This window comes from Miscanthus floridulus, chromosome 11, assembly GCF_019320115.1.
Source record: "Miscanthus floridulus cultivar M001 chromosome 11, ASM1932011v1, whole genome shotgun sequence".
NCBI lineage: Eukaryota > Viridiplantae > Streptophyta > Magnoliopsida > Poales > Poaceae > Miscanthus > Miscanthus floridulus.
In genome coordinates, this window is record NC_089590.1 from 52,896,762 (window position 1) to 52,912,735 (window position 15,974).

General features: G+C 50.3%; 1 protein-coding gene and 1 pseudogene across 1 annotated transcript; both read right to left on the minus strand.

Annotated features, from left to right (window-relative positions):
• Nucleotides 1-7,686: 7,686 nt before the first annotated feature.
• LOC136493603 (peroxidase 31-like) lies at nucleotides 7,687-8,997 on the minus strand (annotated as a pseudogene).
• A 5,616-nt stretch (nucleotides 8,998-14,613) lies between these two features.
• LOC136494836 (snakin-2-like) lies at nucleotides 14,614-15,722 on the minus strand. Its single transcript, XM_066491010.1, has 3 exons — nucleotides 15,446-15,722; nucleotides 15,248-15,320; nucleotides 14,614-15,124 (listed from the first exon to the last, which is right to left on the minus strand). The coding sequence occupies exons 1-3, from the start codon at nucleotides 15,518-15,520 to the stop codon at nucleotides 14,940-14,942; spliced, it is 333 nt and encodes a 110-aa protein (XP_066347107.1). The 5' UTR covers nucleotides 15,521-15,722; the 3' UTR covers nucleotides 14,614-14,939.
• Between the last annotated feature and the right edge of the window lie 252 nt (nucleotides 15,723-15,974).

The window sequence follows — 15,974 nt, forward strand, 5'->3', positions numbered from 1 at the left end:
TTTAGTAATATTCTATGGTGTATTTAGTGATGTTCACTTAGTATACATGTGATATTCAAGAGTCTATTTTAGAATGTTTGAAAAGTATCCATGTTATATTCTTTTTAATTTTTTCTCTATTATGTTTTTTTCTTAAGCTTTTGCTCTAGATTTTATTATTATTTATTTTTTATGTTATGTACTTGTTTATTTATTTTTATGTCATATTATCATGAACCTAAAACTAGAATACTGTCTTCTAAACTTAGAACATTTTTCTGTTGAAGACAGAACATTATTCTCTGAACCTAGAACATCGTCTCTGCTAAATAATGTTCTATCTTCATAAGATAAAAGTTCGTTAATAAAATTTTATCTAAATATATCCACGTGAGATCTTGTTTTGGAGGATTTGTTGTAAGAAACCCGATGATGTAATCGGAATTTAATTTGGATGTTTGGTTTAGAAGTAATGATTTTGTTTTGTTCGTTGAAAGTCATTGTGTGCATGTGTGAGAGCTAACGTGGGAGGCATCTGTCACTGCTGCAGCGTCTTGCCGGCCGGCGCAGTGCGGGAAAGCTGCGAGCATGGAAATTAATTGGCGGGCTAGAAGTTAATTGGTGGGAAATAATTGTTAGACGGAGATTACCATCCGATGGGCGGACTTTAGCACGCCCCGATTTTACCGGAGAATGACGGCTCGTGCTGCTTCAGGACGATGAGGGGCGGTGGAGGCGAACCTGTGCGGTGGGCGGACGGGAGGACTCTTGTGCGCGAGTAACCCTAACGCTTGACGAGTGCGGTGTGGACTGCATCCGTCGGGCTAGGCTGGTGAGAGAAGCTCGATTAGGGCTTCACTCTCGGGCCAGGATTCCACCGTATAGCTGCACCGGCGGAGCCAAGTTTGCATAGTGGAGACAAGCAACCAAACACTCAGCTTTTAGGGATTATAGCTTCCGCCAAGCCATGATGGTCCTGATTCACGCAACCAAACACGCCCAAGGCCGCAAGCTTCTGAGGCATGAACGTCTCCTTGAGCCGAGCTGCGATGAGGCGAGCAGAAGGTGAGCTAAGCTGGTACGTGAGGCGCCAAGGGGACGATCTCTCCAAACTTGGAGCCAATAACCGGAGGAGGAGCCACGGCGCGGCGACTTTCCTGCACATGTGTCTTTGTTTGAGCGGGGGTGCTCACGGGGACACCATGCAGACGACCTGCACCCAATGTTTTCCTGTTTTATTATAGGATAATAATACCCGGAACAGAATAATACCCAGACTACTTTAGGGCAGGCTGAGCAACAACCAAAATCAAGATTAACAAACAAGTAGGTCAACGGTTCATCCACTGTAGCGGACCATGGCACGTTAGAATTAGACAGCGGGGTTGCGGAGTATATGATTTTAATGACATAATAATTTGAGTTTGAACATGTGTTGCCAAAAAGAGAATATTTTGAGCGTGTTGTTCGTAACATTCTGTTTGTAGCCAATCATCAATGTTACACAGGTTTTATGAAGCACGGACAATGAGAAAATAATTCAAGTTTTGATGTGAAATGAAACAACGTAGTTTATACGATAACAACCATGTTGATTATGACTATCTATTATACCATATCTTCTTTGTGTGCCTTTGAATACCTCATAGTAACACGCTAACCTGAGCCAATTTGGTTCTGGTTGAGCCCGGTCAAGCTTCCTCTTGGTTGAGTCTAATTAGGAACCCCAGTCTATCGGTCCAAAATTTTACAGTTAGTTAACTTTTTTGTGTTTTTATCCTATATATAATAGAATTATGCTCATGTGTTACAATGGGGAAAAAATAACACTTATAAAGGCGATAATTGTAATTTGCACTGTTGTATGACGAGCAAGGGAAGAAAGTGAGCGAGTGGATGATGGGTGATGATGGACGATTGCGGATGGTTTCACGGATGAATAATCGCCTTCGAATTTTACACAGCTGGGTCCACTTGCCTTCCTTGATCAGGTTTGGACACGTACGCGCACAGGCAAAGTTGGAAACAAACGCATGAAGCTTTCGCTCTCCTAACAATAGTCTGTAATTGTAGGATCGCACGATCCAAGGATCCAGTCGGGATCAAATGACACATATCACACTGGGGTATCTTTTTTTTTTAGAGTAAAAAGATGGATCGTGGTATGACGCATAGGATTAGTGGAATCGCGACAGGAATACTCAGATCGGAGAAAATAGAGCCGGGGAAGACAGGAAGTCCATGGACCCGAGAAACGCACACCACAATCTATCTTCTGGGCTGGGCCGCCTAACTGGACCATTCCTCTCCGGTCCAACGAGAGTTGGGCTTGCTCGCGTGATTACTGCTCCGAGGACATTCTCCTGTTCCTCATCCAGCAACACTGGAACTTCAGGCTCTGGTGGAACAGCAGTCACACACTCACACCTGACCACCTTGCTGATCCAAGCCACCTTGCTGATCCAAGCCACCTAGACCTATATGCGTTATGGTTGCAGATACCACGGTCTGCAGCCGCAATGGTAGGAGAAACGTCGCAGAGGAGAGAAAACATCGTCGCCACGCGTAACTCGCTCGCTACTCGCGTCGCTTACGGTTCCCCGCGCGATCAGCGATTCATCGGCCACGACGGCCAGGCGGAGAGGAGAGCAGAGCTGAAGTCGCCGCGTGCCCGCTTCCGGCCTCCAGTCGCCGGTGTTGCGGCCTCGCTTCTCGCGGCTTGCTGGAGCAGGCGAGCGCCGAGCAGGCAGCAGCCGAGCCTGAGCGACGGAGCGAGAAGTCTGCAGTCTGCCGACTGATTCACTGCGAGCGACCGAGCAAGTCTGCAGGCGGCGAGCGAGATGGAGCGACTTGCGAGATGGAGCAGGCGAGCGCCGAGATGGAGCAGACACTGCGAGCGAGATGGAGCAGACACTGCGAGCGACTGAGCCCTGAGCGAGCAAGTCTGCAGACTGCAGGTGCAAGCAGCAGCAAAGTAAGGTCTTGATTAGTTCCTCAAGGTCTTGATTAGTTCCTCCACGTAAAGTTGAGTCGCTGTCCCATCAGATATTTTACACATGCATAAAATATTAAATATAGATTAAAAAATAACTAATTACACAGATTGTGACTAATTTACAAGACGGATTTTTTAAACCTAATTAGTCCATGATTTGACAATGTGGTGCTAAAGTAATATGTGCTAAAGTAACATATGCTAATAGCAGATTAATTAGGTTTAATAAATTCGTCTCGCAGAGTACCGATGACTTTTGTAATTTGTTTTATTGTTACTGTTCGAACACTTCCATATGACACCCCGATGTGATACCCCTAAACTTTAGCCTATGGATTTAAACAACACCTAAGTATAATTTATATGATAAGATAAGATTTATAATTTTTTAATTGCTAATTTGCAATGATCATCCGTGCAAATTTTTAATTTAGATTGTCATTATAGATGATTTCTATGTCATAAAGACGCGCAAGTGATGCTCAAATGAAAAAAAAAAGTAAGTTTTTTTGTCCTCTTTTCTAAAAGAGTCACTTTTATGTGCAGTGACAACAAACATTATGATTATATATACACACACACTGCCAGTCCTCGCATTTGTCTAGACTGGCCCTCCCTTTTCATTTTGCTGGTTCCGCCACTGGTTACGGCCCCATGCAAAGGTAAAATAAAAGTTCAGAGACGGCACGTGGAGAACCATATGTGAGAATCCTCTCAAATCATCTTTCTCTACACAAAACCAGAAATAAAGTATCCAATGTGTTGAATTATTGATGAATTAGAAAATATACATTGAGGAAATATTAGTGAAAATATATCATGCATCATTACTGTATTGCTCCACCACGTCATGAAAATTCTCAAATTAGACAAAGCCCCTATCAAGAAAGCAATGCTCGTGGCCCACAAAGATAAATAGCGCAACATGTGAGTATGAGTTTATCAAGCTGTGGCACCACCTTTGTGCTTATGCTGGCTATGTGTTTTATGCACCAAGTATATATTGGTTAGGAATAGGCAAGGATCTCTGTGATTGGTGCTAATTCCATAAAATAAACCCTAGGACATTCTTGCCTAAATAACCGTGTGTAGTCTATTTTGTACGGAGTACCTACTATTCTCACTTATTACAATGATAGTTGTGAAAATAAGCAACCAAAATACATGTTCGTGGGTTGTTTTGTAGGGAACAATAAATCTTGTGGTATAAATTATACTCGAACACCTCTCAGACCAAAGCGCCTCCTTGCTCCCAAAAGCTTTTCTCTTCTCTCCCATTTGCTCCTAGCTTCAAATCTTGCAAGAGTTTGAGTTGAGAGAAGCGATTTGGTGAGAGAAACATTGATTCAAAGCTTGAACTTCTTCGACAAGCCGGCTGGATTTGTGTTTGTTACTCTTGAGGCTTTGCCCCTAGCCAGCTAGGCGTTGCCCAAGAGCTCCCGATCTGTGGGAGAATCTTAGGAAGTTTGTATCATCCTTGATTTTTTAGTGAAGAACTCAAGTTGACCTTTGTGATTCCTTGAGAGAGGCAAGAAGGTGAAAGAAACTCCAACCTTAGTGGGGTGAGGAAAGGTGGTGGAGAGAGAAGGGACGTAGGTGCTCCTTAGTGGGGCAACCAAACCTCAAGATAAATTCTTGTGTCCCACGTGTTTTTGTTGTTGTTGTGATTACTTGTTCTTCATTGTCTCTCTCTCCCTCAAGTTATTTCTTAGGTTTTGGCCCCGAACTACAGGTGCTCCAAGGGCAAGGGAGTACCACATCACATTCATCTACATCTCAGAAAGTAGGGTAAAACTTAGACCTGATTTTGAAGCTCTTTATCTCTAATTTTGTAGCTCTCCTGTAGGGGTAGATTCTATCGACACTTGACATCAGTATCACTAACAGACGTCGGTACTACCGACAGTTGCTGACTTGTTGTGTTGAAGATTTTTCTAGACCTATTCATACCCCACTTTAGGCTTAACAGGGATCCTTACAGTATTAGCATTATATCTCTAAATAAATTTATTATAATGATATATTCTATAACTAATCTAATGGTTTTTTTGTCTTGAATGTTAGTATTTCTATATAACTTTAGCCAAAGTTCACTCCACAAAATGTGAGAATTGCATCCTTTTATGTACGGAGGGAGTAAGAGCATCTCCCGCAGTTTTCCAATAGGACTCCCGATCCCCGTAAAACTGTCATATTGGGGGAGATGTGGCAAATTTCTTACTCCGACGGTTCCTCAATATGGTCTCTTTTTTTTTGTGGCCACCAAAAAATAGCCCATCTCCCCTCAAGTGCATGTTTAGTTCTCAAAATTTTGTAAAAAAATTTCAAGATTTTCCGTCACATCGAATCTTTGGACGCATGCATGAAGCATTAAATATAAATAAAAAATAAAACTAATTACACAGTTTAGACGAAATTCACGAGACAAATCTTTTAAACCTAATTAGACTATGATTAAATAATAATTACCAAATAACAACGAAATTGCTACACTCCCAACAAAAAAAAAAAATCCTCAACTAAACCAGGCCCAGACGAAGGAGTTCCATCTCCCCCAATAAGCTAGGGCCCACCCCCAACTATCACTTTCCCTCTCCCTCTCGCCTCTCTCTATCCCACATCGAGCCATGGCGCTGCCCCTACCCGCTGGAGCCGTGCCGGAGAAGAAGGGAAGAAGGGGATTCGGAGGCATGGCGAACAGCTAGACAAGCCGGAGCCATGCCGCGCCTCGGCCTGATGGAGCCGTGCCGGAGAAGATGAGATCCAGCAGCCGAGCGCGTCGCTCCCTGCCTTCCCCGCATCCCTTCAGCCTCCGCTCTGCGCTCCGCCCCTCGCTAGCTCGCTCTCTCTGTTCTGCGCTCTGCCTACGCCCTAGGCGGCTAGGCCGGTCGTCGTCTGCCCTCCCGCCACGGTGCCACCCGCGGCCTAGCGCGGCAACGCCCGAGCCCCCAACGGTGGACACCCCGGGCCGCTCGGCTGCTGCAGGAGCAGGCGAACCGCGAACATGAAGTTTGGAACATCGCGGGATCCAGCAGCACTGGCCATGTCGTGCGTCGGGAGGAGGACGAGGGAGAGGAAAGGGAGAAAAAAGATAAACTGACAGGTGGGACCCACTATATTGATGATGAGTATTGGGGAACTACGGGAGGAACACCCCTAATAAACCCTAGCCATCGTTTAGTTGCCTGGAATCGGCAGTGGCAAATTCACTGTAGTGTACTGTAGCATTTTGTTTGTATTTGGTAATAATTGTCCAATCGTTGACTAATTAGGCTCAAAACATTCGTCTCGCAAAGTACAACCAAACTGTGCAATTAGTTTTGATTTCGTCAACATTTAGTATTACATGCATGTACCACAAGTTTGATGTGACGGAGAATCTTCTTTTTGCATAGTATCAAAGTTTGGATTTTGGGGTAACTAAACACCCCCCCTGAAAACAGTACTGGTGCCACCAATACAACTATATTGGGGGAGATGGATTTGGGAGCTGCTGGAGATGCTCTATTATCAAGGACGTGTTTGGTGTACGCCTGTGTGTGCTACGCCGCGGCCGTGGCTGTGCCAAAATTACGACGAGCTTTTTGTGCGCTAGACTTTTGGTCGTCAGTGTCAAGTAAAATGAACTAACATGCTATGGTTGCGTTGCAACACGCCGTAAGTTCGGCAACGAACCAAACGGACGCCTAAACTTAGGCGTGAGAGCTGTGGCACGTTGTGGCGGACCAAACACGTCCTAATGATGAAACCACGAGCCTAGTGTGATGTTGTTTTGTCATCTCTCCTCTCTCCTCTCTCCTGTCTCTTGTGTTGTGCACACCTAATGTTCGCTGGTTGGTTTCTGGATTGATGAGCTCGGCTGATGCTGGTTTGTTGTGAGAGAAAAATACTGTTGACTGACTGATAAGCCTTGACTGAAACCAACAAGCGAACAGGCTGGTTGACTGATGAGTGATTAGTACCCATGCTTGTCTGTCGTGTTACAAGACGTCATCCGGTCATCCCCATGGAACTAGCCGGTGGTTAATCCGTACGAGTAGCGGATGAGCAGGACCCATCACCCATGCCAGTGGCTCTCTTATGCTTCTGGCTAATCTAATCATCGTACAACGGCTCGGAGTTGATAGATCGCGGCGTGGATGCAGAACGTTGTGTCCGGGCCAGCGTCATTTCATCCCGACTCGAATGCAGATGCAGTCGCCTGCCTATGAGGGATTGAGGGCCCGCAGCCGTCGTGGCCTCGTGGTAGAGCAACGGGTCGGCCAGGTTGGTCGGTTTTAATGGAGGGCGTCGGGCGTCCCATATGGCCCATTGGTGGCATCCAGAACCGATCACGAGCACCCACACAAAAAGGCAGCAGCCAATGCCGCCCTTCGGCTCCGTGTGCCGACACAAATGGCTGCAGGTGCACCGGAGGACGTCCGTTGCTGCTTCGATCCTTCAGCGCGGCTTGAGATACTCCTACTTCGACTGCAGCGAACCGTTAATTTCTTGCGCTAGTAATCGTGCAGTAACAAAGGGGACGTGCTACTGTCAGATGTGGACGTTCTCATGGAGTCATGCAACGGCCGCACGTGAAACTAGTAAACGACAACGAGATGCTGGCGCCAAGAACACCGACGGTGCGTGCGGCAGGTCCACGACGAACCAGCATCGCTGGTCAGTCTCATGATCTGGGAGAGATTTCATCCATGGTTGCCAAGCCCTCTGTCAAAATGTAACCCCATTGGTACGCAATTCAGAATTAGCTTACCCTCAGTTTTCAAGTACAGGGAAAGAAGAGCCCCTCCTCTCCCGTAATCGAATCCTAAGCTATCGAATTCGAACCCTTACAATCACCGATCCACCCAATGCCACACCAAGCAACGCCGTCGACGAACGCCTACTCAGTCGAGCGCGTCGCAGCGGCGCCTGACGACGCCCTGGCGGCCGGTCTTGACGCCGACGGCGCCGAGCCTCTGCATGGCGGCGGCGAAGTCCTCGAAGAAGGCGGTGCGGTTGGCGGCGTACCGCTGCGCGAACACCCGGGTGGGCGGGTACTCCCAGATGGCGGCGTCGGAGGCGAGCAGGCCCAGCCCGTGGGGCAGGTTCTTGTAGTAGGCCTCGTCGAAGTCCCGGGGCGTGACGATGTCGTTGAAGATGGAGACGGTGGGGTCGGTCCGGTACTCCGCGCAGGAGCGCTGCAGCGCTCGCGCGAACTCCGGGTTGAGCCGCGGGTCGTGGCCGGCGGCGCCTCGGTAGCCGTAGATGCGGTGCGCGAACTCGGCGCAGTGGGAGAATCCCACGGTGTGGGCCCCCGCCAGCGCCACCATCTCCCGGGGCGTGAGTCCCTTGCCCGCGAAGAGCCGCACCATGGCGCGCGCCGACATGTTGGTGCGGGGCAGGTTGCCCTCGACGTCGCGCGCGTCGGAGCGGGCGGAGTCGCGGCGGCCCAGCGCGACGGGGTAACCGGGGCCCGCCCAGGATAGCCACGAGGTCCCGCGCCGCCAGCGCCAGGACGTCGGCGCAGGAGACCACGCCGGGGCAGGCGGACTCCAGCGCCGCCTTGGCGCGGCCCACGGCGTCGAAGGCGTCCCCGGGCAGGGAGAGGTTGATCTCCGACGCGCGCTCCGGGGCGGTGGAGGAGGAGAGCGGGGAGACGAGGACGGAGGCGTCGCAGCCGTTGACGAAGCAGTCGTGGAAGAAGAGCCGCAGCGTGCCCGCTGCCGTGGACGGGTTGGCGCGCTGCTTGGCCGCGATGACGTCCGACACGATCCGCTCCACGCGCGGGCAGCTGTGGCGGTAGTAGTTGGGCGACAGCCTGGGCGCCTTCGCCGCCGCCCCCGCGCAGCAGACAGCGAGGAGCGCGAGAGACAGCAGGAGGCGGCGGCGGAGCAGCGGCGCGTCCATGGGCGAAAGCTAGCTTGGTAGTGTGAGGGAGTAAAGGCGACGGCGGCGGTGAGATGATGGTGGTGCGTGCCCCTGGCTGGCTCGATTTGGGAGGGGAGAGAAAGAGAGAGGGGCGGGGAAAGGTGGTGGAGAGAGAAGGGGAGGTGGGGTGGGGGATTAGTGACGGAGTGAATTGATTGCGGGGTTTAGTGCGGTGCGGTGCGGTGCGGAAGCGGAACGCGGTGGTTGTTTGGAAGCTCGAGGCGGCAGGAGCTGGTCGACGGACGGATGTTGTGCGTTTTTGCATTTGTTTTCTCTTGTTTGGTACAATGGTCCCTAGTGCCGGATTAAAAATCAACACTCATGGCATCGGTTGTGATTTGAGTCCTGTCGCTGAGTCGGGAAAAAAAATCGGTCCTTTCGCTCTCGCTCTACGGACGTGTAGTAATTTCAGAAGCTATTTCCCAGGAGAAACAAGGGCCAGCAGCACTGAACTTTTCTTGCAGTGCAGAACCAAATTCCGTTGTCATTCCATATGGCTGGCCCTTTCTCGGTTTATGGCGAATCGTGGTGAGGACCAGGCGACACAGACAGGAGCAGCGATAAAGCGGAGTGGCTCCAACGTACCAACCGTTGTGTCTCGTGGCCACAGGGCGCGCAACAAATTTTGGCCTGGAGCCGTGTGGCCGGGCCGGCCGGGCGCACGCGTAGGAGCCCCAGCACATGCACGACGAGAGCGCACTGCGCACCCACTGAAAGCCGTGGCATGGAGCCGTGGCGGTTCCATTTCCATCTAGAGAGCTTCCGTCCAAAGCAGCATTCTTTGCGTGCCTTTAGGATAGCCGCGGTTAGAGCATCTCTGATGAACCGTTTGGATCCTTAAAATTGAATTCATTCTAATAATTATAATTTAGACATAGATTAATTAAACTAATATTAGATTTCATCCTTCTCAGTCGCTTGATTTTTTTTTTGCTTATCTATCGGTCACCTGCATCTTCCCTCCCCTTCTGTTGCTAGCAGCACACCCCACCGCTGTCCACCGCACGCGGCACGCATTGCCACCACGCCACCGTCGCCTCGTGCACCATGTGCTGCCACCGCCCGCCAAGCTGCCCCAAGCACCACCGTTTTGTCACCCTTTCGTGCCCTGCATCACTCCCTCCCGTTGCACAAGTGAGCAACGCCTCCCATCCATCGTGAGGTCGGGCGCCGCCACCACCACTACCTCTTGCCCGGCAGCCCAGAGCTCGCCGGACACACCTGCGCCGCCTGGAGCTTCAAGCTCGTCGTCCGTCCCAGTGTCGTCCGGAGCCGCTAGTTGATGGGCGAGGCCGACCCTAGATCCGGAGTCAGCGCGTCAATGACGACGACAAGCGTCACCTGTAGGAAGAGGTGCTTGCCGTGAGGGAGCTGAGGAGGAGCTCCGGAGCAGCGAGGTAAGCAAGGGCAAACACGAGGTTGAAGAAGATGCGATGAGCGGAGCGAGCGCGAGGTTGACGCTGTAAGTCACCTGACCTCGAGATAGACCTTACAGTTATATATGAAATATGTTTGTATATTAATTGTTAGGCGTACAAGAAAAATATTTATATGTTGTATTTTTATTGTAGGGATGTGAGTTGAAGGGTGTGCTATAAGTTGAAGAATAGAATTATAGTATACAGCCTGTTCGGGAGACCGTATTGGATCTTGGATTATTTACTGCTGACTGATTTAGTGTGAGAGAAAAACACTGTTTCTGGCTGGAAATTTACGATCATTTACGACCAAGCGAACATGCTGATAGTGATTTATAGAATCCATTTTCATCTTCCACCCTATAAATTTGAGCTAGGCTTATTTGTGAGCTTGAGAATGTTATGGAATGTCAAATTTCAGACCAAATAGCCTAATCCATTATTGCCATGTTCGCTTGGCTGATAAGCCATGGCTGAAAGTACCGTTGGCTGATTTTTTGTGAGAGAAAAATACTGTTCGTTGACTGAAAAAAATACGACTTATAAGCCAAGCGAACAGGGCGTATGTAGATTTTAATTTCTCCAAAATAAAGGGATTCAAATAGCCCCTAAGAGTATCTAAATTTTTCTCTAAAAAACTCTATGTTTTTCAACTTCTTAAAAGATGTTGGGAGAAAAGAAAAAGACCATCTTCAATTCACTTCTAAAAAAACAAAATTTGGACCCACTTGTTTTTTTTGTGGTACTTTTTTCCCGCGCGGCAGTCATCGTGGTCGTGCAAAGCTACGCCGCCGCCGCCTTTCCTTCGTCGTTCCTTGGGTAGAGACACGCCATCAGCAGGCAATCAGGTAGCGGTAGCAGGCAAGGCGGTGGCCAGAGACACGCCATCAGCAGGCAAAGGCACGGCCGGCCACACGGAGACATGGCCAGAGACAGGGACGCGGCACAGAACACAGGGAGCCGTGGCTCCAGACGACGCCGGCGGCCACGAAATACTCCTCTGGACGGCAGCAGAAGAAAATCGCCCAGGGGAAGGATACGCGCGAGCGGAGCGGCGCGTAACCGTAACTTTAAGTAGTTTTTTTTTTTTTTCTGTTTTTCCAAGTGCTAAAAGATTAGGAGGATGGATTGTGAGTTGTTGGAGATAGGTTTTTTCCAATCTTGCTAAAAATTAGGATTAGGGAGGCTTTTAGGATACTATTAAAGATGCTCTTATGCTTACAGTCATGGTACCTGGGTAATTACTTTAGCAGTAGTACTCAAAACCATCAAGAGCACGGACAAGTTGGTCCTTCGGTTCCATTGGTGCAGTGCACCGGTTCCAGCAAAAGGAAAAGCCCAGCAGCAGGGGCGACGCCTACCGTCCAGTGGAGAAAATCTCAGAAATGTGGAAACCAGCCAACGGCCACCACCCATATGCCATACGGCGCATCCGGCGAGACACGCGGCGCAACGGGCCGGACGGTACCGCCACCCGGTCCGCGGATACGGCGAGCGCGCTGCGTGCGCGTTGGGTTTGCGGGTACTCCCAGCTGTCCCGGTCGCTCGCGGCTCGCGCGCGCGCACTTGTTCTCGCCGGCCGGGAAGCCAAGAAGCATCCACCTCCACCTCCATCGTCCTCGTGCGTCCCTCTCCGATCCTGCTAGCGCACAGCTGGGTATCCGATATTGTTATTGCGCCGTCTTTCCCTTTCGTAGAGCCATGCACACGGACACGGTTGCAGCCCTGCCGCGCTGGGTATGGCACGGACAGGGGCGACGCGGGGAAATCACAAGAGGACAGGGACAGCGATGCTTGCGTCGGAGTTTGGGAGGGAAATCCTTTGCGCGCACGCTTCTTTAGCGTTCAGGGTTCACATGCACGCCTTGCACGACCGTCAAGATGCCGTCAGTACAACATTATCAGCGGGTTCTGAGTTTTGACCCTGCATGGACATGGACGACGGATGCAGTTCCACGACCGTCAAGATGCCGTCAGTACACATTATGGGCGGGTTTTGAGTTTTGACCCTGCATGGCAGCATGGACAAGGACGACGACGGAGGGCCGGACCCAGGGCAGGCACAACCGCACAACGGACGGTCCAGGTCTTTCGACAGCTGGTGACGCCGCCAGCAGGTGGTGCACAAACAGTGATACAGCTCACGACGATGGGCCAAGGCGCGCCCAGGCGCCCGGCCACAGGAAGGATAGGATAGGCATACGCTAGCTGGCTGATATGCGTACGCATAGAAATACATACAGGTGATGACAAAAGTCCCGAGCTGACCGAGGACGGGAAATGAATTGCTCTGCTCAGGGGACCAGCTGAGCTGACCGACCCCGGGCCGCGCATACGTAAGTACATCACACATGACACACATGTAAAGACAAAATGCCTTGCCTGTATATATACGTACATACACCGATGCTGAGGTGTTTGGTTTCTCTTTCTGAACTTATGTTTAACACATACATGAAGTATTAAATATAGATTAATTACTAAACTAATTATACTGCTTGCAACTAATTTACGAAACGAATCTTTTAGGCCTAATTAGTCCATGATTTGACAATGCAATGCTACAGTAACATATGCTAATGACGGATTAATTATGTTTAATAAATTCGTCTCATGAAGTACCGACGGATTCTATAATTTATTTTTTTATTAGTATCCAAACACCCCATACAACATCCTCACGTGATACTTCTAAATTTTAGTGCTCGAATCCGAACACCCTGGATCTGCATATGCATGTACTCGGTTTGAGTTTTGACGCGTCGGTCTCAGAATTAACGAAGTGGCCTACTGGCTTGTGCTTCTGGGCTGGGATTTCCGGAGCGACACGGCCAGGCAAACCTCCGCCACCCACCCAGTGTGTGTCCAAGGATCCATGGCTCCATGCGCGTATGACCGTTCCGCGTCGTCTCGTCGCGGCCAGCTGTGCGGCCGTTGCTGGACCTTTTGGGAGAGATGCTGCAGCGCGCAGGTGGGCCGCGGACCGGCGGACGAGAGCCCGCGATGTGGGCAGGCCCCCAATTCATATGGACAGGATATGGGCTTTCAAGTAGAGGATCGATCCAGCTCCTTCATCACTGGTTCTGTCTGTTTCCCTCGACCATCCTTCGCCGGCGCTGACTGGTGAGCGGTGACCACTGGAGTCCATCCACTCTCGAGACTCCTCCTTGCCACCTTGGTCCCGGGCTCCCGGCCCCCGTGTGGTCGACGTGTGTGTGTGACCTGCGTGACACCGATTCGAATGCAACCCACACCACACCAACTGAAAAGTGGAAAAGGGATTTGCTATATTTTAGGTGTCTTAGATATAGACTTTTCTTCAAAAGACAGTCATAGAACATCACGTGTATATTATACAAATATCATAAAATACATCACAGAACATTACATACACACTACGCGAACATCATCACACGTCGCCTGAACAGCAATCACAAATTTAGGAGACTGTCCTATATACGTGAATATCGCAAAATACATTATAGAACATCACATATATACTACGTGAACATCATAAAATTCATCATAGAATATCGCCTGAACAACTGACACAAAATTCAGATGACTCAGCTTAGGAAAAGTGGAAAACTAATATTGGCGTCGATGCAGTTATTATTCATTGCTTACGGCTCCAACTGGCAATCTGGCAGATAAGCATAATAAGCCGCTAAGGTTCATCTGGTCTCCAACTCTCCATGCTGTACGGGCACGGCGCACGGCAACGACAAAGCTCGGTGGAGGTTGGTGGCGCTGCAAGTGATAGTATGATGCAGCCACGCAGCGCGTGGTGACCAGCGACATCTTTCATGAGCGTTCGTTCCATTCAACCCATTCCTGATTTTTACTAGTACCGCCATGGCCCATGGACATACATTATGTGCGGCCAGAGCAACACGGCAGGAACATGCGACGGAGGCTACTAGTACGTTGCTGGAGAACAGATGGACTTGGCATTTGCCTTTGCCTCAGTTGGTCGCCCGTTAGTATTTTTCTTTTACCGTCCTGCTGTTTCATGCGAAGACCCACTAAGCTTATCGTAATCTCAGTTGCCATGCCAGACTGGCCTATGCATTTGCAGGGGTTGGTCATTAAACAATCATCGTGTCCTGGCGACCCTGCTGTACATTATGGCGTTTCATGAGCATGCGAAACAGGTCTTACTGCATGGAAGGACAAATTTATTTACTTTTAACCCCTTTGCCATCATGGTTGTAAGTAGAATGCTAACCCGGCTGTTATACGGGAGTTAGATTCTTTGACATTGTAAGACTCTGTATTTGCTGCTGAACAAATGAACAACCGGCAGCTAATAAGGTAAACAGTGGCAAGCAAAAACACTAGAAATTTGGGACATTGATCCACCCCAGATGGATTTTACTGCTACGGATTTTTACAGGAACAGAGAGTCACCACAAGCCCATCAACATCATCATCACAAAAGATAGGAGTACGTACTACCAACAAACAAACAGCAGAGCACATCAATCAGCAGCTAGCTAGATAGCTACAGCCTACATCTACGCCGACGGGGTCGGATCATACAAAACGTGGCGCCATTGGTGCGCCCACGAACTCAGGCTGCTTTTCGGACGGGGAACACGCTGCCACCCATAGCCTCCACCCCCATTCTCTCGGACTCACGGGCACTTGGTCCTGTTGCCGTGCGTGGTCCAGTCGGTGTAGCACTTGCCGCATGTCTGCTGGTTGCCGGCCGTGCCCGCCGGCACGCAGCGGCAGACGCTGCAGCACTTGAGGCACGCCCGGGTGCACCGGTTCTTGCGCGACTGCGCGCCGCACCGCACGTCGCACGCGCCCCCGCAGTCTGCATGCATGCGCCCCGCCACCGCAGCACGCCAAGGAAAATGTCGGCAAAGGGTCAGGCGACGCGAGAGAACAAACAAGGATCATGACACAGAGGCTGGCGACTATTTTGCGGTGGCTGTACCTTTGGCGGGGTCGACGATCTGGTGCGGCGGAGGGCAGAGCGGAGGAGCCGGTGGGTAGCCGCCCGGAGCAGCCTGGTCGAAGTCGAACAGGCCAAGCCCCAGAGGGTTTCAGTTTCAGAGAAATCAGGCGGCAGGGGGACAAGAATGGACTACTACTGATTGGTTTCACCATGACGCATGCATGATTGATTGATTACCTTGGTGTTGCTGTTGGTGAGGAGGAGGAGAGACGCGACCAGGGCGATGACCACCGCGAGCTTGCTGGGAGCCATTGGTGTGGTGCCTATGGACTCCGGAGGAAGGATGAAGCCTGGATCGGATGGAGGTTTCTCGAGAGCTGTGGAGAGGCTGGGGCCTCCTCTTCTTGTGTGGTGAACTGGCGAAGGCCAAAGCTGGCCAGGGTTAAATAGCCAGAGTGAAAGAATGCTGGCGCTGCCGCTGTAGCCTGGGGAGTGATGGTCTGATCTGAATGTCTGATGGAGCGCGTCAGTTCTGTGTGCGATCCTGGGCGCGGTCAATGCGCCAGGTTGGCTCCGGGGCAGGGCGCGCGTAGCGCCCAGACCGCCCGGCGGAGTGAGCAGGTGGCCTGTTCTGCACTTTTACGGCTCTGCGCTGCCTCGCCCAATCGCGGCATCTGTTCGCTATCTTGGTAAATGGAACCCAAATACACCACCCATTTCACGTTTGATAGTGCTATTGGTAAATATTTTAATATCTATTTTTGCC

Coding starts and splice junctions, on each gene's coding strand:
- LOC136494836 (XM_066491010.1), bottom strand. CDS start 15,520: ATGGCTCCCAGCAAGCTCGCGGTGGTCATCGCCCTGGTCGCGTCTCTC. Junction 15,321..15,445: donor TCACCAACAGCAACACCAAG/GTAATCAATCAA, acceptor GACTTCGACCAG/GCTGCTCCGGGCGGCTACCC. Junction 15,125..15,247: donor GATCGTCGACCCCGCCAAAG/GTACAGCCACCG, acceptor GCATGCATGCAG/ACTGCGGGGGCGCGTGCGAC.